Source organism: Choloepus didactylus, chromosome 18 (assembly GCF_015220235.1).
Source record: "Choloepus didactylus isolate mChoDid1 chromosome 18, mChoDid1.pri, whole genome shotgun sequence".
NCBI classification, from domain to species: Eukaryota; Metazoa; Chordata; class Mammalia; order Pilosa; family Megalonychidae; genus Choloepus; species Choloepus didactylus.
The window spans coordinates 45,164,558-45,180,296 of NC_051324.1; the positions used below are offsets into that span (position 1 = coordinate 45,164,558).

A 15,739-nucleotide genomic window follows, 5' to 3' on the forward strand; every position below is an offset into this window, starting at 1 on the left:
TCTCCCTTGTCCCTGGGAGGTGAGGCTACAAGGCTGGGGCGTTTGGGTTTTCTCTCCCTCCCAGACACAGACACACACAGAGGCAGCTCTGAACCCTTCCCCCTCCATCCCCAACTCCCCACTCCCAGGAATCTCTCTCCAGTGCCGTCTGGACACACCTAACTCTCTGACCCCTTTGCTTTTACTCTGGACCGTGATTAACTTTTTATTATGGAAAATTACTTTATTATAGATATAGATGTATGTATGTATGTATAAAAAGGTTCCATTTCACTTGTAAAATCTCATTTTTTTCTTTTTCTCTCACTCTCTTTTTTTCCCTACAGAAAATGATGACACGGTTAAAGGAGGAAATAAGTTACGTTACAGTTTCCAAAACGGTTCTCGCTCCCCACGGAGGACGGCCCCATCGGGGCTGTAACGCGCTTGTGGGCCCAGCTTGTGCTTTGCAAGAAGAGGGAATATGACTAGACTGGTTATTTCAGGTTTCAATAGCCAAGAAACAGACGCCTTGGCCTCAAAAATATTCTGAGACACATAAAAGCAGAAGGAAATAGGTCTCTTCAGTCATAAAATGTCGTACATCCCGCATATACTAGATTCAATTAATTTAATAAAATAGAATATACATAGAGATTCTGCACAAACGTATTGCTTTCTCCCAACAGTGTCCGGTGTCGGGAACCTCAGCTGCACTGGGCCTTTCCTTTTCTCTCTGGAGTCGGAATGGCCTGGGCAGCCATTCTCATGCCGGTTTCCCGGGACCCAGCGCTATCGAGGACTCCTTGGTGTCTATGTGGAACGTTTTTCAGGAACAGAGCCCAGGAGGAGAGCTAGGATTTGGCACCCAGTGGAGAAAGGACAGTGGGAGAGTGGGGCAGGACTCAGGGGTCCAGGTCTGCTGGCTCAGAGGATAAGCCAGAGAGCCCCAGCACGTCTTTCTTTTGGGGGGACGAGGCAGCCATGCTGTCAGGGGGCCCCGAGGCCGAGGGGTCCCTGGAGTCGCTGGGCGGAGCCCTCCGCCGGAGGCAGACCCCAGGGCTGGCTGGGGGCCGAGGGCCCTGGCTCTCCGGGGGGTCTACGGAGATGCTGGGCGGGCTGAGTTTTTTCTTGGGCCGGCTCCCAGGCCCTCCGAGAGGCTGGCCTCCGAGGCTTGAGGGGCTGGGGCCCAGGCAGGGCTGGGAGCCGCTGTCCAGGCAACTGACGGCGATGGAGTGTCTCCTCTGCTCATCCAGCCAGGACGCAGGCCGGCGCTGGCAGCTCTGGGCCTCCACACTGTAGCACTTCTTCAGGTCCCGTGGGGATGGGGGCTCTTCCGGGCTGCTGACCATCAGGAGGTCTCCCGAAATCCAGCTCAGCTCCGTGTCCAGCTCTAAGCTGCTGCTGGTCTCCGGTGGGCCCTTGCTCCAGCTGGGCTCTGTGCCTGGGCAGGGGGCTGGCAGGGGCACCGGCTTCGAGATCTTGCTCTGGCTGCGGGAATGCTGCAGCACCTGGATGTGCGACCGGCCACAGAAGGAGGTGCCCTGGGCCAGAGGTGGGGAGTGCCCACTGCCCCCCGACAGCAGGTCTTCCCGGCTTCCCAGACCCTGAACGTCCAGGGAGTCAGTCCTTATTGCTGCCTGTGTGGGATAAAGGGAAGGCTCAGCCGGGGGACTTCCTTTCTACTGTGGATTGTCCTACCTGTCAAGCCAGGTATTCCTGAACCCCAGGCAGCTGGGAGACTTTTTTTTTTTTCAGGGCTATAGGTAGTTGCTCTTTTGGGGAGATGGGGGCCACCTGCAGCCTGATCTCTGTCATCATCGTGCCTCCCACCCCAAGCCCCATCTTCTCTCCTGCAAACCCTGAAGCAATAGCTCTCTGCAGCCCCCAACCCCTGGGATACCAGGAAGCACCCAGGCCAGCTCTGCTCCCCAGCCTCCCAGCCTTTGCACAGGCCATTCCTTTGGCCTCGACTGCCCTTGATGTCAACTTTATGGACCCAGGTCCTTGGTGATGCAGTTCCTGATCATCTCTACCTGCAAGTCAGACAGACCCCTTCCTCCTCTGTGCTCCCTGCTGCTCCATGCCCATGAGCATCACAGCACCTGGGACCCGCTGTGCCACCATCTATCTGATGACGTGTACGTCTCTGCTACTAGCCTGTGAGCTCCTGGAGGGCAGGGGCCAGGGCCCATTTGCCTGTGTCCCTGGGGCCTGGCACACAGAGGCTGCTCAGGGACTGTGTGCAAAATGAGTGACTGCCTGCTTCCCCAAGGGCACAGGATGGAGCAGAGTGTCACATGGCCACACTCACTCAGAAGTGCACACACAGGACGTGGGCTTGTGGCCGTGTCACAGGTGGGCAGACAGGTCTCACCCAGCTGCAGGAACCTCTCTGCTTTGGGCCCCTGGAAGGTGGGCTCCAGAAGGTGGGCCTGTACTTGGCCAAAAATGGAAACACTTACATGGTGGGGATAGATTGTTTATACAAAATGATTAATAATAATAATAATAATTGCCTGGGCCTCTCTACTAGGTCCAAAAGTGCAGAGAATAGCAGGGAGGCAGCTCTGGAGTGGAGTCCAGAGACCTGGGTTCTAGCCCTGACTCGATGTGTGTCTCTGGGCAACCATGGCCCCCTCTGGCCGTCAGTCTTCCTCATTGTAAAAAGGAGGTGTAAGCCCAAAGCTTCTGCTTTGCTCAGTGCTGTGTCCTTGGCACCTAGAACTGAACCGGGCTCATCACTGGCACGCAAGAAATGTTTGCTGGCAGAACAAATGGCCATCACCAATAGCCCAAGATTGCCAGTAGAGCCCAGCCCCCAGGTCCCTGCGCCCCTCTCACCTGGCGCCTGAGTGGCCTCTGAGCCAGAGGGGAGCGGCCGGGTGGGGGGAGTTTGGGGATGGTGGCCCAGCTGGGTGTGCTGTGGGGCTGGAGCAGATGGGGTGCATCTTTGGGAAGCTGCAGGACGTAGCTGGTATCTGCTGGCTGAGAGTGAACAGACAAGACAGAGCCTGGGCAGGGGTGGGTAGTAGGGAGAGAGAAGAGTTGGAGGGTCAGCCAGTCCTGGCTCCCTCCTGAGTTCCCCCTCACACTCTCCCTCCCCCGTCAGGGCCTCCACCCTTCCCACATAACCCACACCATGGAGTGAAAGCTACTCCCCTCAGGCTGGGGGCTCCCTCGGGCAGGGGCTAGCACCCCGCTTCAGGCTGGGGGCTCCCCAGATGTAGGCAAGACCTCTTTTGCTGGCTTAATCCCCCCGCAGGTCAGGACTGGGCTTAGACAAGGATGGGGTCTCCCTGTGTGAGCCAAGTCAGCCTGTCCCCACCCTGGTACCTGACTGAGCTTTGGGGAGCCCCCAGCCCCTGTGTCCCGGGGACCCCTCGGCAGTGCTCCCATCACGGCACATGTAGCTGTCGTTGGGCAGAGAGTGCGTTCGGCTGACCCCAGACTTCCGGACAGTCAGCAGGTCTGGGCCCAGGGTGACCAGCACCTCCTCAGGGTGTGGTTTCATCTGCAAAAGGAACAGGGGAGGGAGGTGGGAGGAAGGGGAGGGGACCGGGCATCCAGATTTAGTAACTGAGGCACAGCTGGACAACAGAAACCAGAACCTCCCGCCCCAGGCCCCCCTCCCATCCCCTCCCCATTCAACGAGGTGACGGGCATGAGTGTGGTCGGGAAAAGGGGCAGACACACAGATGGGCCCTCCACACGGGGAGGAAGGCGGGATGGAGAGCACCACCAGCAAGGCAGAGCCTCGGAGCCTTGCGCAGGGACGGTGGAGGGGCTGGGGAGGCACCCAAGCAGGGAAAGCGGCCCCAGCCCTGCAGGCGGTTAGAGGGCTCGTTCTCGAGGCCCCATTTGGAGGCTCTGGAGGGAGCTGGGTGTTCAGAGGGCACGGACCTGGGGCCTCTAGTAAGCACCCACAGTCCCCAGCCAAGGTTACTGGGTGCTGGGTCTGTGGGGGCTGGGGGAGGGGGACCCTCCCATTCAGCCCAGGGGAGCCTGCAGGGCAGAGGCTACTTTCACTACCCCATTCTGAATGGCGGCTCCAATCACAGTGCCAGGCCTTGGCTGGGGAAATGTGGGCTGCTGCGATGGATGGAGGAAGCCCAGGGGGATGTCACGGCCAGCTCACCCACCCCATCTCCTCCCCCCACCAATACTCAGTGACGAGGCATAAGAGGGAGGGGTGGGGGCAAGTCCTGGGTCCTGGGAACGCAGCTCCTCCCCTGGAGGACAGCCTGGGGGTGAGAGTGGGCTTTTTACATCTGTTTCAGTGAAAGGCAATAATCAGCCTTTGATGATGGGGCTTATTCCCAAGAAATAACTCCATCCTCCTTGTGACCCTCTTCCCCCTCAGGATGCCTGGAACCTTCCATTCCTAGTTCCCAAGGAGGCCCAGCCAAGAAAGCAGCCCCAGCAGGGTTCTGACTGGCTAAGTTGGGGGACAGCTTGGATCCTCTGCTGTCCCTTCCAGCCCCAGGCTCCACTGCTACCAGTCACCTCAAGAGCTCTAGGGACCCCAGCCTGTGGTAAAGGCCCTGCACCAGCTGAGCCCTGCTCAGAGGAGGGGACCCCCACCCCTTCTTATGTTGCAAGAGGAAGGGAGGAGGGGCTGCTCACAATCAGGCAGGGCTAGGGAGTGAGGAGAGGGTGAAGGAGTTGTTAAAGCACAAAGAAGGCCCACCTCCCCACCCTTGGCAGGGAGTCAAAGACACACAGGGACAGTGACAGAGGACACAAGAACAGCCCCCAGTGGAGAAGGGCATGGCGGTGGCGGTACAGATGTCGCTCTCACCCATTACGCGGTGGTGAATGTCTCATGTTGGGGGGAGATGGGAAGGAGGGGAGCAGGGAGGGGGAGGGCTGGCGTGCAGAGGGCTTCAAACACAGGGGCTGACTCTGCAGCTTGCAGGTCCTTGGGGTCAGCTGCTTGATGCCACCTCTGTTTTGGGCTGTGTCACTCCTGGGTGTCTGGATTAACCCTTTTACAACCGTACCCCTATAACCTCCAGGTAGGGCCCCCACCTAATCTTTTCTAACTTCTTTTCCCACAGTGGGGGACCTGAAAGAAGGCATGCTGGCGAAGACGGGGGCACCGGGCACCAGAGTGCCTGCTGGGTGATGCCCCTGGGGGGCCTGGGGGCAGAGTGAGGGGAGGCGGACCCCAGGCCCAGGAGGCTAGTGTCTGGAGCCCTGCAGCCAGCCCGGCCCATGGGGTGGGGGCGCAGCGGGGTGGGGAGGGCAGTGGAGGATTGTTTGTATGTACATTGCTCTCCAGGGCACTAAGTAAGAGTGTGTGAGTGTCATCAGGCAAAGAGTCATCCGGCTGAGCTAGCGAGCAGGATGGTTCAGACACAATCTCTGACGTCAGAGACAGAACCTCCATCTCCGCTAGAGGGATCTAGACAAGGAGAAAGACGGTCAGGCGTAAGAAACCAGGATGGCACACGCTTGCATGCGTGCATACACACACACACACATACACCACACACTCTCAGCACCCCCTTTTCCCGTTTTCACAAAGCTCGGGTGAAAAGGCATCCCTTCTTGCCCCCCACCCACTTCCCAAATGAATTGGCAGCGCCTCCCCTAGCCCCACTTCAAACCCCTGCTCTCATCAGAGGCTGCGGCAGGCAGCAAAGAGCCAGAGCAAACGCTGACAAAGCGGGAGACACAGAAAACACATTCTAAAGACGCCCCAGGAACCTTCTGGCCCCCTCCCACACCACCACCACCCAGGGAGGGAGCGGGGAGGACGAACGGCTTTCTACTCTCACAAAGATGATACCAAAGAAAAAAAAAGAAGAAGGGAAAAAAAAAAAGGCCAGCAAAGCGCTGTCTCTCCTCCCGGCACAGACAGAGCAGTGTGGGGGGTGCCAGGGACAATGTGGCCAATCTGATGGCTGTTTTCTGCCTATTCTCTCAGCTTCCAAAAGCATGGCAGGACTTGGCCTGCCCCCAGAATCTGGCTGCTCCCCTCCCGGGCCCTCCTCCACCCGCCTGCAGCCCGCCGCCCGCTCCAGCTCGGCCCCAGCAGATGCTCTCCCCGCTGGCCTGCACTGGGCACGCTCGGTGGGCCGCCACGCCATCTGGCCGGACAGGGCGGGGAGTGGTCTTCGGTGCCTATGGACCCTCACAGATAAGCTGGCTACTCTGACCACCTTCCCACCACAGCCTCTTCCCATCCACCATCCTTCCCCCTGAGCCTCCTCTAGGACGGAGAGGCCTCGGGAAGAGACTTGCTTTCTCACTGGTTGATGTAGGGTCATGGTCACCAGTCCCTCTCTGAGATTAAATCCCAACCAGAAGGCTGGGGTCTGGGGGCAAGGTCCCTTCCCAGACATGGAACACCGTCCCTTTCTCTGGATTGGGCCGAAGGCTCCCCGGGCACGTGGAGCCCGCCCACCTGCCTTCCACCCGACAGATGGCCTGGGCTTTTCTACCTCCAGCTGACACCTGTGTCCTCGCCCCCACTCCAGGTCTGCCAGGGCGGCCCTGCTCCCCGAGGGGGCTGATGCCTTGCCTGCAGCCCCTGACCCAGGAGGAGGGATGGTGGGGTGCTCTGACAACTGGAGGGGGTCCAGGGCAGCCAGACAAGTCACAGGGGGAGATGAGGGCAAGAGGACCCCAGAAAGCAGAAGACCCAGGCTTAGATGGGAAGAAAAACTACATGGCGCTGTGAGGAGATGCTGGGCTGGGGGAGGACGCCAAGTCCCATTTCACACCAAGGTCCCCAAAATCCACCCCTGTGCCCTTTCAGGACAAGGTCAGTCTTCCTGAAATCCATGGCTCACTGACAATATTCGTCATGCCCAGTGAGCTCCACAGTTTAAAAATCCACCAAGCAGAGGTCAAGGAGTGGAGCTGGACACAAGGAGAAGAGATGAACTGTGACCCTACGTGGCCCTCCATGGGCCCCTGCCTCCCACGCTATCCCCAGAGGCCCTGGAGCTCCCTGGATCTAGCACCTTGCCCACCCCACCTCCCAAGTTCTCACCATCAATCTGCTTTCTGCCCCCTCCTCCCTTTCTCTTCCAGATTCTTCCTTACACACCTCCTCCCTCCAAGCCCCCCTCCACCCACCCATCTCTGATCTCAGCATCCCTGCCCTCCAAATATGTGTACCAGAGGGCGATCCCAGCCTGGAGGAACTCCTGGCTGCTTTGGCTGCTCCCTGCCAAGCACAAAGCTCAACTGAGGCCCTGAGGCTGCTCTTTCTCCAGATCCCCAGTGAGCAAGGCCACACCCCCAGGCTCCCCAGAAGCACGGCACAGCATGGCATAGCCCAGCACGGTCGGGGAGGGACACAGCATGGGGGCACAGTAACCTGTGGGTCGTAGCCGCCCGGGCTGGGAGCGGGAGGGAAGGCAGAGGGCTGGCCCCCTAGGCCTGCCAGCTCGTCCATCAGCTTCAGCTCCCCGTCCAGGGAGCCCTGGATCAGCAAGGATATGGTGTCAAACAGCTGTCTGTCCTGGGGAGGACCAGCCCGTGCAGGGAGCCGGAGAGTCAGGGGATCGGGGTTAGAGGGGCAGTGGTGGGAAGTGTCGTGGCAGGGGATTGACGAGAGAGAGGAGGAGGGGGTGAGACACATAGCACAAGCACCCCACACACACCACAGGCACACACACAGACACACACAGACACATGCAGCAACGAAGAGGCAGAAAGGGGGATGGGAAGACAAGGTGTGGAAGGAGAGATGGGAGACAGAAGATGGGAAGATCCCAGAGAGAGAGACGGAGAAAGAACGAGAAAACAAGTAGAAAGGATGGGGAAATGGAAGGGAGTCGGACAGGGGGAGGGGCAGGGAAGACAGAGGATGGCCGTCGGGCAAGGGTAAGAAAGAAACAGGAAGGAAACAGAAATCTTAGCCTTGATCCTAAGAGCCAGGAAGGGGCTGCCAGACCAGGCAGGAGGAGCAGGAGACGGGTGAGTCGGCACAGCTGCGGCCGGTTTGCCGGGGACGACCCCATGGGAGGGAGAGTGGGCAGCCGTCTCCGGGAGGGGGCAGGGGCTGCTTGCCCCTTGGCATCCAGGTGGGGAGGGGCGGAGGACCCAGGAGGCGCCCTCGGGTCTGCCGTGTGGCCGTTCTGCTCCTGGGCCCCGCCAGGCAGCGCGGGGCATCACTCACCGTGGCGCGCTCCAGGGAGAGCCGGGAGGCTGCTCGGCCGTGGGCTGCGGCGGGCGGGGCCCCAGGCTTGGGGCTGTCGGGGCCCCCGGGCCAGAGGAAGGGGCTGCCCAGCGGCGAGTGGGGCTGCGGGCTGAGCGTCTTCATCTCCAGCTCCAGCTCGGCCTCCAGCTCGGCCTCCTCCTTGGCCTCCTTGTTGCTCTCCTCCAGGTGCTTCATCAGCACGGCGATCACCACGTTGACCAGCACGAACTGGGCTGTCAGCACGAAGGACACGAAGTAGATGGGGGAGATGACAGTGTTGTAGCAGGTGGACTCCTGGTCGCAGTCCCGGAGGGTGTCCTGGGGGGGCGGGTTAGAGGGGTGAGGCTGGTGTGGGAGCAGCAAAGGGAGGTGACATGGGAAATCGGGTCACCGGGGTGACGGAGCATTGGGGGAGGAGAAGGCACAGCAGGGAGCTATGGTGTCCTGGGAGCGGGGAGAGAAGATGGCCCACTCCTCTTCCCAAGGAACCACGCTGCTTGCTGGGCCCGAGCCCCCCGGGAGGCCACCGGTGGGGGGCGCTCACCTTCATGATGCCGTTCCAGTTGTCACCAGTGGATACCCGGAAGAGGGTCAGGAAGGCCATGCCAAAGTTCCGAAAGGTTGCATGCCGGCCCAGGCCCTCGCAGGGGTGCGTCTCGTCACACTCTGGGGGAGGAGGCAAAGGGAACAGACGCCCAGGTGAGTCCAGGAGCCCCTGGGTCGCCAGCCCCGGCTCCTCCGCCCACCCCCACCCTAACTCACCCAGGTCTCCAAAGAGCTCCACGCCCAGAGCTGCAAAGATGAAAAACAACAACATGAAGAGAAGTCCCAAGTTCCCCACCTGGAAAAGAGGAAAAGAAACGGAAAAGGTGCCGCTGGGTCTCCCAGTCAGCCTGAGAGCTTCCCGGAGCCCCCTGCCCCTCTGGAGAGTACCCCCCTCCCCAAGCTGCAGTCCTCCCCCTCGCCCACACCCCCACCTCCCAGCTACCTGGGGCAGGGCCTGCATCACCGTGTCCAGCAGCGCCCGCATGCCCACAGCCATCTTCAGGAGCTTCAGCACTGCGGAACAGGGCAGAGGCGTGAGCTTGCACCTCCGGAGCCAGGGCTGGGTGGAGGCCGCTGGGGTGGCCTGCTCTGGTCCAACCAGGCTACTGTGGCCCCCCAACACCCTCAGTCCAGCCCCCCAACCTTCCCCTTTGGCAGAGGCTGGAGAAAGACCCAGGGAAACCCGCAGCTGCCCAGTCCTTGGCCAGCCACGGAGCTGACCCCTGCTGTCTCCCCCCACACTGGTCCCTCTGGGGGAGGGGGAGGGGGTGGCGGCGGGCACCGACCTCGGGCAATGCGCAGCACCCGCATGATGCGGATGATGGTGGGGTTGATGGGCAGCGAGGCGTTGACCTCGATCTCCTCCAGCGTGATACCCATGATGGACAGCAGCACGATGGCCAGGTCCAGCTGGTTCCACCTGGAAAGCCCAGGACATGGCCCCCTGAGATGGGGAAGGGGACACTGCCAGGGAGTTGGGCAGCTGGGGCAGCACCTGACTGGCAGGGCTGGGGAAGGGGCAGGGGGCAGGCAGCCCAGGCTCCCCGTCCTGCAGGGGAGAGGTGTAACTGCTTCGACGGTCACGTGGCCAGTGTTGGCAGCAGACATGGGACCAGGACTGGAACTTGCCGGAATTTGTATTCATTTGCTTTTTTTATTTAGCACTTCTACAGTGTTTATTATGTGCTAAGTGCTGTTTTAAGGGTTTTACCAATAAGCACACATAGTCCTCCCGATCTGTGATGTGGATATGATCACCTCCCATTTTACAGATAAGGAAACTGAGGCACAGAGAGGTTAAGCAACTTACCCGAGGTCGCCAGCTACGCAGAGGTAGAGCCAGGATTCAAGTCCGGCTCCGGGTAGCCTGGCTCCAGCTCTGTGCCCTGAAGCCCCAGGCTGGGCCACCTTGATTTCCAGCTGTGAACGTCCCCCAGGCCCTGACTCATCAGGTTCCCTCCGTTCCCTCCCGTCTTCCTGGATTCTACCTTCCCTGCACGCACCCAACAGTGCTGGGTGCATTCTAGGGTGGGGGCTGGACCCCCGGGAGCTAAGGAATGTCTTCAGGCACTAGATTCCCCTGGGTGTTTCCTGAGGACACTCGCCTCTTCCCTGCACTCCCCAGGTCCCTCTCCCCTCCGTTACCTATCCTGGAAGAACCGACGGAAGCCAAAGGCCACCAGTTTGAAAACAGACTCCAAGACGAAGATGACGGTGAAGATGTAGTTGCAGATCTTCAGAGCCTCGTCCAAGACCTGGCAGGGGTAGGGGCAAGATGCGGGTCTCCTAAAGCTGGTGCCCACCCCACCCCCCTCATCCCTCCCAGGCCTGGGAGAGAGGGTGAGTCTAAGGGGACCTTCTCCCCTGCCTCCCTCATGATGGTGGATCATTAGCTACCACCCGGCATCGAGTGCGATCCTCATCCACACGGATGATCCAAACTTCATGCTAAAGGGTCTCTCTCCTTGAGGGCTGGTGAGGAGACCATGTGAGAATGTGCTAGAACTGGAAGGAGCTGTGTGTGTTCATAATTCAACGTCTTCATTTTACAGATGGGGAAACTGAGGCCTGGGGGCAGTCAAACGAGGCTGACTGGAGAAGAGGCAAGATTGCAGGTGAGTTTTAGAGTTGGATATTCACTAGAATCTAAATTCTGGAAGGGCAGGCACTGGCCTGCCTTCTTCACCCTCAAAGGCCTAGAGCCCAGAACATAGTAGGCACTCAATAAAAATTTACTGAATCTAAGTCCTCCACTTTTTAGTTGTGTGACCTTGGTAAAGTCAAGGAACCTCTCTGAGCCTTAGTGTCCTTACTGTGAAACAAGGGTGAGTACAAGAGGAACCTGGGTTTTGGAGAGGCTCCCACCTGGGGCTGCTGGTAGTGCTCCATGGCCATGGTGACCACATTCAGCCCAATGACACCGGTTATAAAGAGGTCCAGGTAGTGGCTGGTGCACAGGTGGTGGACGAGGAGCCGGAAGCGGGAGTAGTCCGAGTAGTAGGGCTTGCACTGGGCTTCTGGTGGGGCGGGGTAGGAGAGCACAGCACCCATCAGGGCTCTGCCCCCTGCACCCCCTCCACCCACAGTCCCCCACAGCTGCCAGCGTCTATCGCCAGAGCTGAAACATTCCAGTGTCATGGGCATCCTCGCCCCCCCTCCACTGCCCTTGGTGGGGGGAGGCAGGACACCTCCTTCAGCAACTCCCCCTCCAAGCATCTGTTCTACCGGCATTGAGAGTCGGGCACGGGAGGGGGCAGGACATGCACAGCTCCCATCCCATTAGACACCAGGTGAGTCCCTCCCCTAGGCAGCCTCCAAAATCCACCAGCCCCTCCTCAGGCTTTCGACTCAGTGCTCCACAGAGAGGCCAGATCAATCAGATGAAAAACAACCGGTCTTATCGGGCTCAGAGGACGCTCCATCGACCGCAAGGCGAAGGCTCTGGCTCCTTCACCAAGCTTCAGCCCCTCAAGGGGAACAGAGGAGATTACAACAGAGCTGGGATTTGGAGACGAAAACCGGACATTGGAAATTGGACATCTTCTTGGCTGGCGGCACTGACCCACCCACGGGGCCTCCGGGGGCAGGGCCTGGGCCTCCTGCACCCTCACGCGGGGCAGGGCAGGGGGAGGGCTCGGCTCTGCCCCGGACTCAGGCTGGGAGGGCCCCGCCTGGGGGGACTCACCCGGATCTAATGAGGCAATGCCCACCTGCCCTGGGTGTCGGGCAGCATGAGAGTGCAGGCTGGGCTGGAAGAACTGTCTGAGATCCGTCAGAGGCATGATATTTCTCTTGCAATTAGCAGGCCACTTAGTTATAAAAATCGTGGTGCCGGAAGGCTGGCCTGCTAGGCAGGCAGGACAAAGCCAGGGACCAGGAGTTTGCAGAGGCCCCTCCTGCAGGTGCTGAGGAAGGGCCAGGCCAAGTCGGGGGCAGGTGTTATCTGGAGGGGGTGACAGACTGGTCTCCCTGGAAGCCACAATGACAGAAGAGGCTTTCAGTCCCCCGAGGAGATGTGGGGCGGCCTCAGGTCCCAGACAGCCCTTCCCCCACGTCGGCAGGCCCAGGGCGGAAGCCAGCCAGCAAGGGCTGCAGCCTCCGAGGCCTATGCCAGCTCACATATAACTGCCCTTTCCCATGCAGAGGACTATGTAAGAGAGAGGTAAACTGAGGCAGAGAGCGGCCTGAGGTGGGCTCCCACCAAAGGCCGAAGGAAGAAGAGCGCCCAGGAGCTGCGTGGCCAGCTGCACCCAACACCGTGCCCAGGCCCGCCCGGCCACCATCCAGCATCGCCTCGAGGTGTGGATAACCAAGAGGCAGCACGGCCCGAGTGGGTTAGGCCATCTTTTTGTTTTCCGCCATGGGCCAGCCAACACTGACTTGGCTCAGGCAGCCCTCCTGACCCCCAGGGGTGCAGGGATGGGCAGCCTGGACAGGGGACAACCCAGGGCCACAGGTCATCCACACAGCGACCGTGGAGGGTGGGCCGGGCGAGCGGGCCTCTTCCTTCCTTCCTTCGGTACCCACAAGGAGCAGAGGGCACTAGCCGCCCAGCGTTGCCTTAGCAGCCGGAACTCTTTCTCTGTATTAATCTCCATAAATGCCGAGAGCACCGGATCCCATTATGCTAAAATATGAATGGAAAATTAACTAAAATGTTTGAATACACTTAGGTTAGGAAAAGTGGCTCCTTATTAGTCCCATTATTAGCCGAGACAATGCAGAGGCAAGGTGGGAAGACGGGAGTTTCTCCCCTCCTCAGTGCAGACGCTGCCACCTCGGCCTTCCCTCCCAGGCGGGAGGAGTCTGGGGGGTGGGTGCCCGGGATTCGGCCAGGGACCCTCCTCCCAGCGGCCCAGAGGGAAGGCGGGGGCAGGAAGACAGAGGCCCAGTGCCTGCTCGGAGCAACTGGTCCCCAGGACCCTGGGGTCTGACCAAAGCCCTCCACCCTGGCCCCACTCTCGATCGGCAGGTGCTGAGGCTGCCGGAAGCCCCCCCACATCAGAGCACAGGCCCAAAGGACATCAGGGCCTAGCTCACCAGCATCTCCGCAGCCAGCCTCTTTGTTTTACAGAGAAAAAGAATGGGGCCCAGCAAAAAGGGGCTCGTCCAGCACCCTGCGAGGCAGTGCCCGAGCCCAAGCCAGGACCCCACGAACAAGCAGCCAGTGGGTTTTGATGCAAGGCCTTGCCTGGGGCATGGGCCCAGAGGATGCCCTCGGAGGGCTGTTGGGCCCTGGATGCCGCTGCTCACAGGCCTCAGTTCTGAAAACAAGCACCTGGGTTCGGAGTGGGGAGAGAGAACCCCTGGGAGGAGCCTTGGGTGGGACTGCTGCTCCAGGAGCTCTGGCCACAGCCCAGGAGGGGCCCTGACCCACAGTCACTGGCACGTTGGCAGCCCTGTCCCCATCTCCTGCCTCCCACCAGAATGAGCTGCCTTAGGTGGAGCAAATACCAGAGTCAGACGGTGCAGGAAAAGGCACCCCCAGGACTGCCCAGACCCTGGTCAGGGGCAGGGGCAGAGGAGGGGGCAGGAGAGGGGAGCGAGGCTGCAAGTGAGAGCAGCAGGTTCAGCGAGTTAGTAGGGGTCATTTGGGAGACTGAGGCAGACAGGGCAGAGGGTTTGCAAAGGAGAGTGGCAGCGAGGTAGGAGGAAGGCAGGGGTCACTCCCAGGGACGCAGGCCCAGGGCGGGGCCTGATCACTGGGTCCCAGCCTGACGAGAGGACGGAGGGTGAGTGGCCACTCTGGAGGCAGATGCCGCAGGTGGTCAGGGAGGGTGGTGCTGACGCTGGAACCAAGCAGCTGCTGGGGCCGGCCTGGTCGCCCAACGGCCCTGTCCCTCCCTCCACCAGGCCTGTTCCCCTGACAACCAGACTCTGTCCTTCTGCCTCTCCCTGGGCTTTGGCTGCCTGAGGGAGGAGAGGTCCTGGCAGGGAGGGGCTGTGCACATGTGTGGTTCCCAGTAGCCCCAGACTAGGGGGCTTCACTTGGTGCCCACTGTATTCCTGGGAATACCAGAGCCTCAGCTTTGCTGTCACCTGGAAGCTGCTTGGAAATGCAGGTGCTTGGGTGCCACCCCAGACCACGCTGGGAGACTTTCGGGGATGGGGCCCAGGAGACCATGTTTTAATAAACTTTCCAGGTGATTCTCGTGCACACGGACGTGAAAAAGCTCTGGTATAGACCACGCAGAACTCCAGGTCCTGGGGAAGGAGGACAAGGGATGCCCTGGGCTGCCCTGTCTGGGGGTCTCTGAGTCTTCACTGCCACCCTGGGAAGGTGAGACACAGGATCATGATGTGCCAACAGGAGCAGAGGCGGAATGGCTCTGGAATGGGGGTGCAGTGCAGTAGGAACAAGAGCCTTTAGTTTTGAGTGGGTATCAGGAGTTCTTTGGGGCTGTGAGAATCTGCTCGTGTTGATTCACAGGGCAAACCCCCTGGTGGGGGAGCCGCTGGGGGCCAGTCCTGTGCTACAGATGTGTTCTGGGGTGAGTGTGGACATGCTCAGTCTACAGACCAGGTGGACCCATAAAGGCAGAAGCTGAAGTTCACTTCCTCTCTCCCTCCCCTCAGGCCCTGACACACCAGGTATTTGCAACTCGGCCTGACCCAGACACGTGGGGACCCAGGCAATCCGGACATAGACCAGCCAGAGACTCCTGGGCCCCCAGATAGGCTCTCAATGCCAAACGCTGTAGCTCAGCACCTGGGGGTGCAGGTGACCCTGATCCGCTGAGGGCCCCCGGCAGGACCCACTCGCTGATGGCCCGGGAGGGAAGAGTGGAGAAAGGCGCAGCCCCGTGGTTCCCAGCCTGCGGCCCAAAGCCCCCGCCAAGGTTTCTAAGTGCTTAAGACCCCACCGACCAGTTCAAGGGCAAAATGGTCTGTGCCTCAGTTCAGCGTGGTGACCCCTTGGCAGCTCAGAAGCTCTGATCAGTAATGAGTGCCTTTGATTAGTAAATTCAGTGAAACAAAGTCCTGACTGAAGCGCTCTTAACAGTCTTTCAAAAACAGGGTCTATCCAGACAGATGACAAGGGGGCCTTGGGGAAGAAAAGGTTGGGAACCACAGGGTGGAGACATCAGCGGGTAACCGGGCTGCACAGCCCGGTCTCAGGTTCTCTGGCTCTCCGCCTAGGACCTGTGTGGGGGGTGCAGCAGGGGACCAGAACGAGGGACCCGGGGGGCAGGGCAGGCGCACAGGGAGGCCCTTCCAGAGACACAGCTCTCAGACTCAAGGACCCAACTCACTCCCAAATCTTGGGTTTTTTTTGGGGGGCGGGGGAGCTCCTGGCTAACTCGAGCCTCCAATACCCCAATTCTGCTGTTTGTAGCAATGACGTGGATACTGCGATTACTTGACTATTAATGAGTCTGTTCAATTATTCATCGTTACATATTTAAAACGAATCCTTCCCCTCTCTGCTTCTCTCATCCTGCTCCCTTGGATCAAAGTCTCCCCTTCCTACAAGAAGAGACAGGAGAGATTTGCAGCTCTAATAATCAAATGGTTCAGAACAGGGAGGGAGGAGCGGGTAGAGGGCAGCCCGGGGGC

At 59.8% G+C, this 15,739-nt stretch overlaps 1 protein-coding gene and 1 long non-coding RNA gene across 11 annotated transcripts in view; one reads left to right on the forward strand and one right to left on the reverse strand.

The window, feature by feature from the left end:
* Positions 1–268: 268 nt before the first annotated feature.
* Positions 269–15,739, reverse strand: part of CACNA1G (calcium voltage-gated channel subunit alpha1 G) — a 64,153-nt gene continuing 48,682 nt past the window's right edge. For 7 of the 10 annotated variants that reach the window (XM_037808716.1, XM_037808717.1, XM_037808723.1 and 4 more), the window contains 10 exons: positions 11,048–11,199; positions 10,328–10,437; positions 9,469–9,602; positions 9,126–9,196; positions 8,900–8,978; positions 8,682–8,803; positions 8,117–8,455; positions 3,316–3,493; positions 2,824–2,993; positions 885–1,619 (listed from right to left, as the gene is read on the reverse strand). In XM_037808716.1, the coding sequence (XP_037664644.1) occupies positions 885–1,619; positions 2,824–2,993; positions 3,316–3,493; positions 8,117–8,455; positions 8,682–8,803; positions 8,900–8,978; positions 9,126–9,196; positions 9,469–9,602; positions 10,328–10,437; positions 11,048–11,199 (2,090 nt within the window). Of the gene's footprint in view, positions 1,620–2,823; positions 2,994–3,315; positions 3,494–5,251; positions 5,387–7,312; positions 7,457–8,116; positions 8,456–8,681; positions 8,804–8,899; positions 8,979–9,125; positions 9,197–9,468; positions 9,603–10,327; positions 10,438–11,047; positions 11,200–15,739 lie in introns of those variants that run through there. The other 3 variants (XM_037808725.1, XM_037808718.1, XM_037808724.1) reach the window with 3 other exon arrangements.
* LOC119513485 lies at positions 9,664–10,980 on the forward strand. Its single transcript, XR_005212642.1, has 3 exons — positions 9,664–10,446; positions 10,735–10,797; positions 10,944–10,980. It is a non-coding gene; the product is annotated as an uncharacterized LOC119513485 (long non-coding RNA).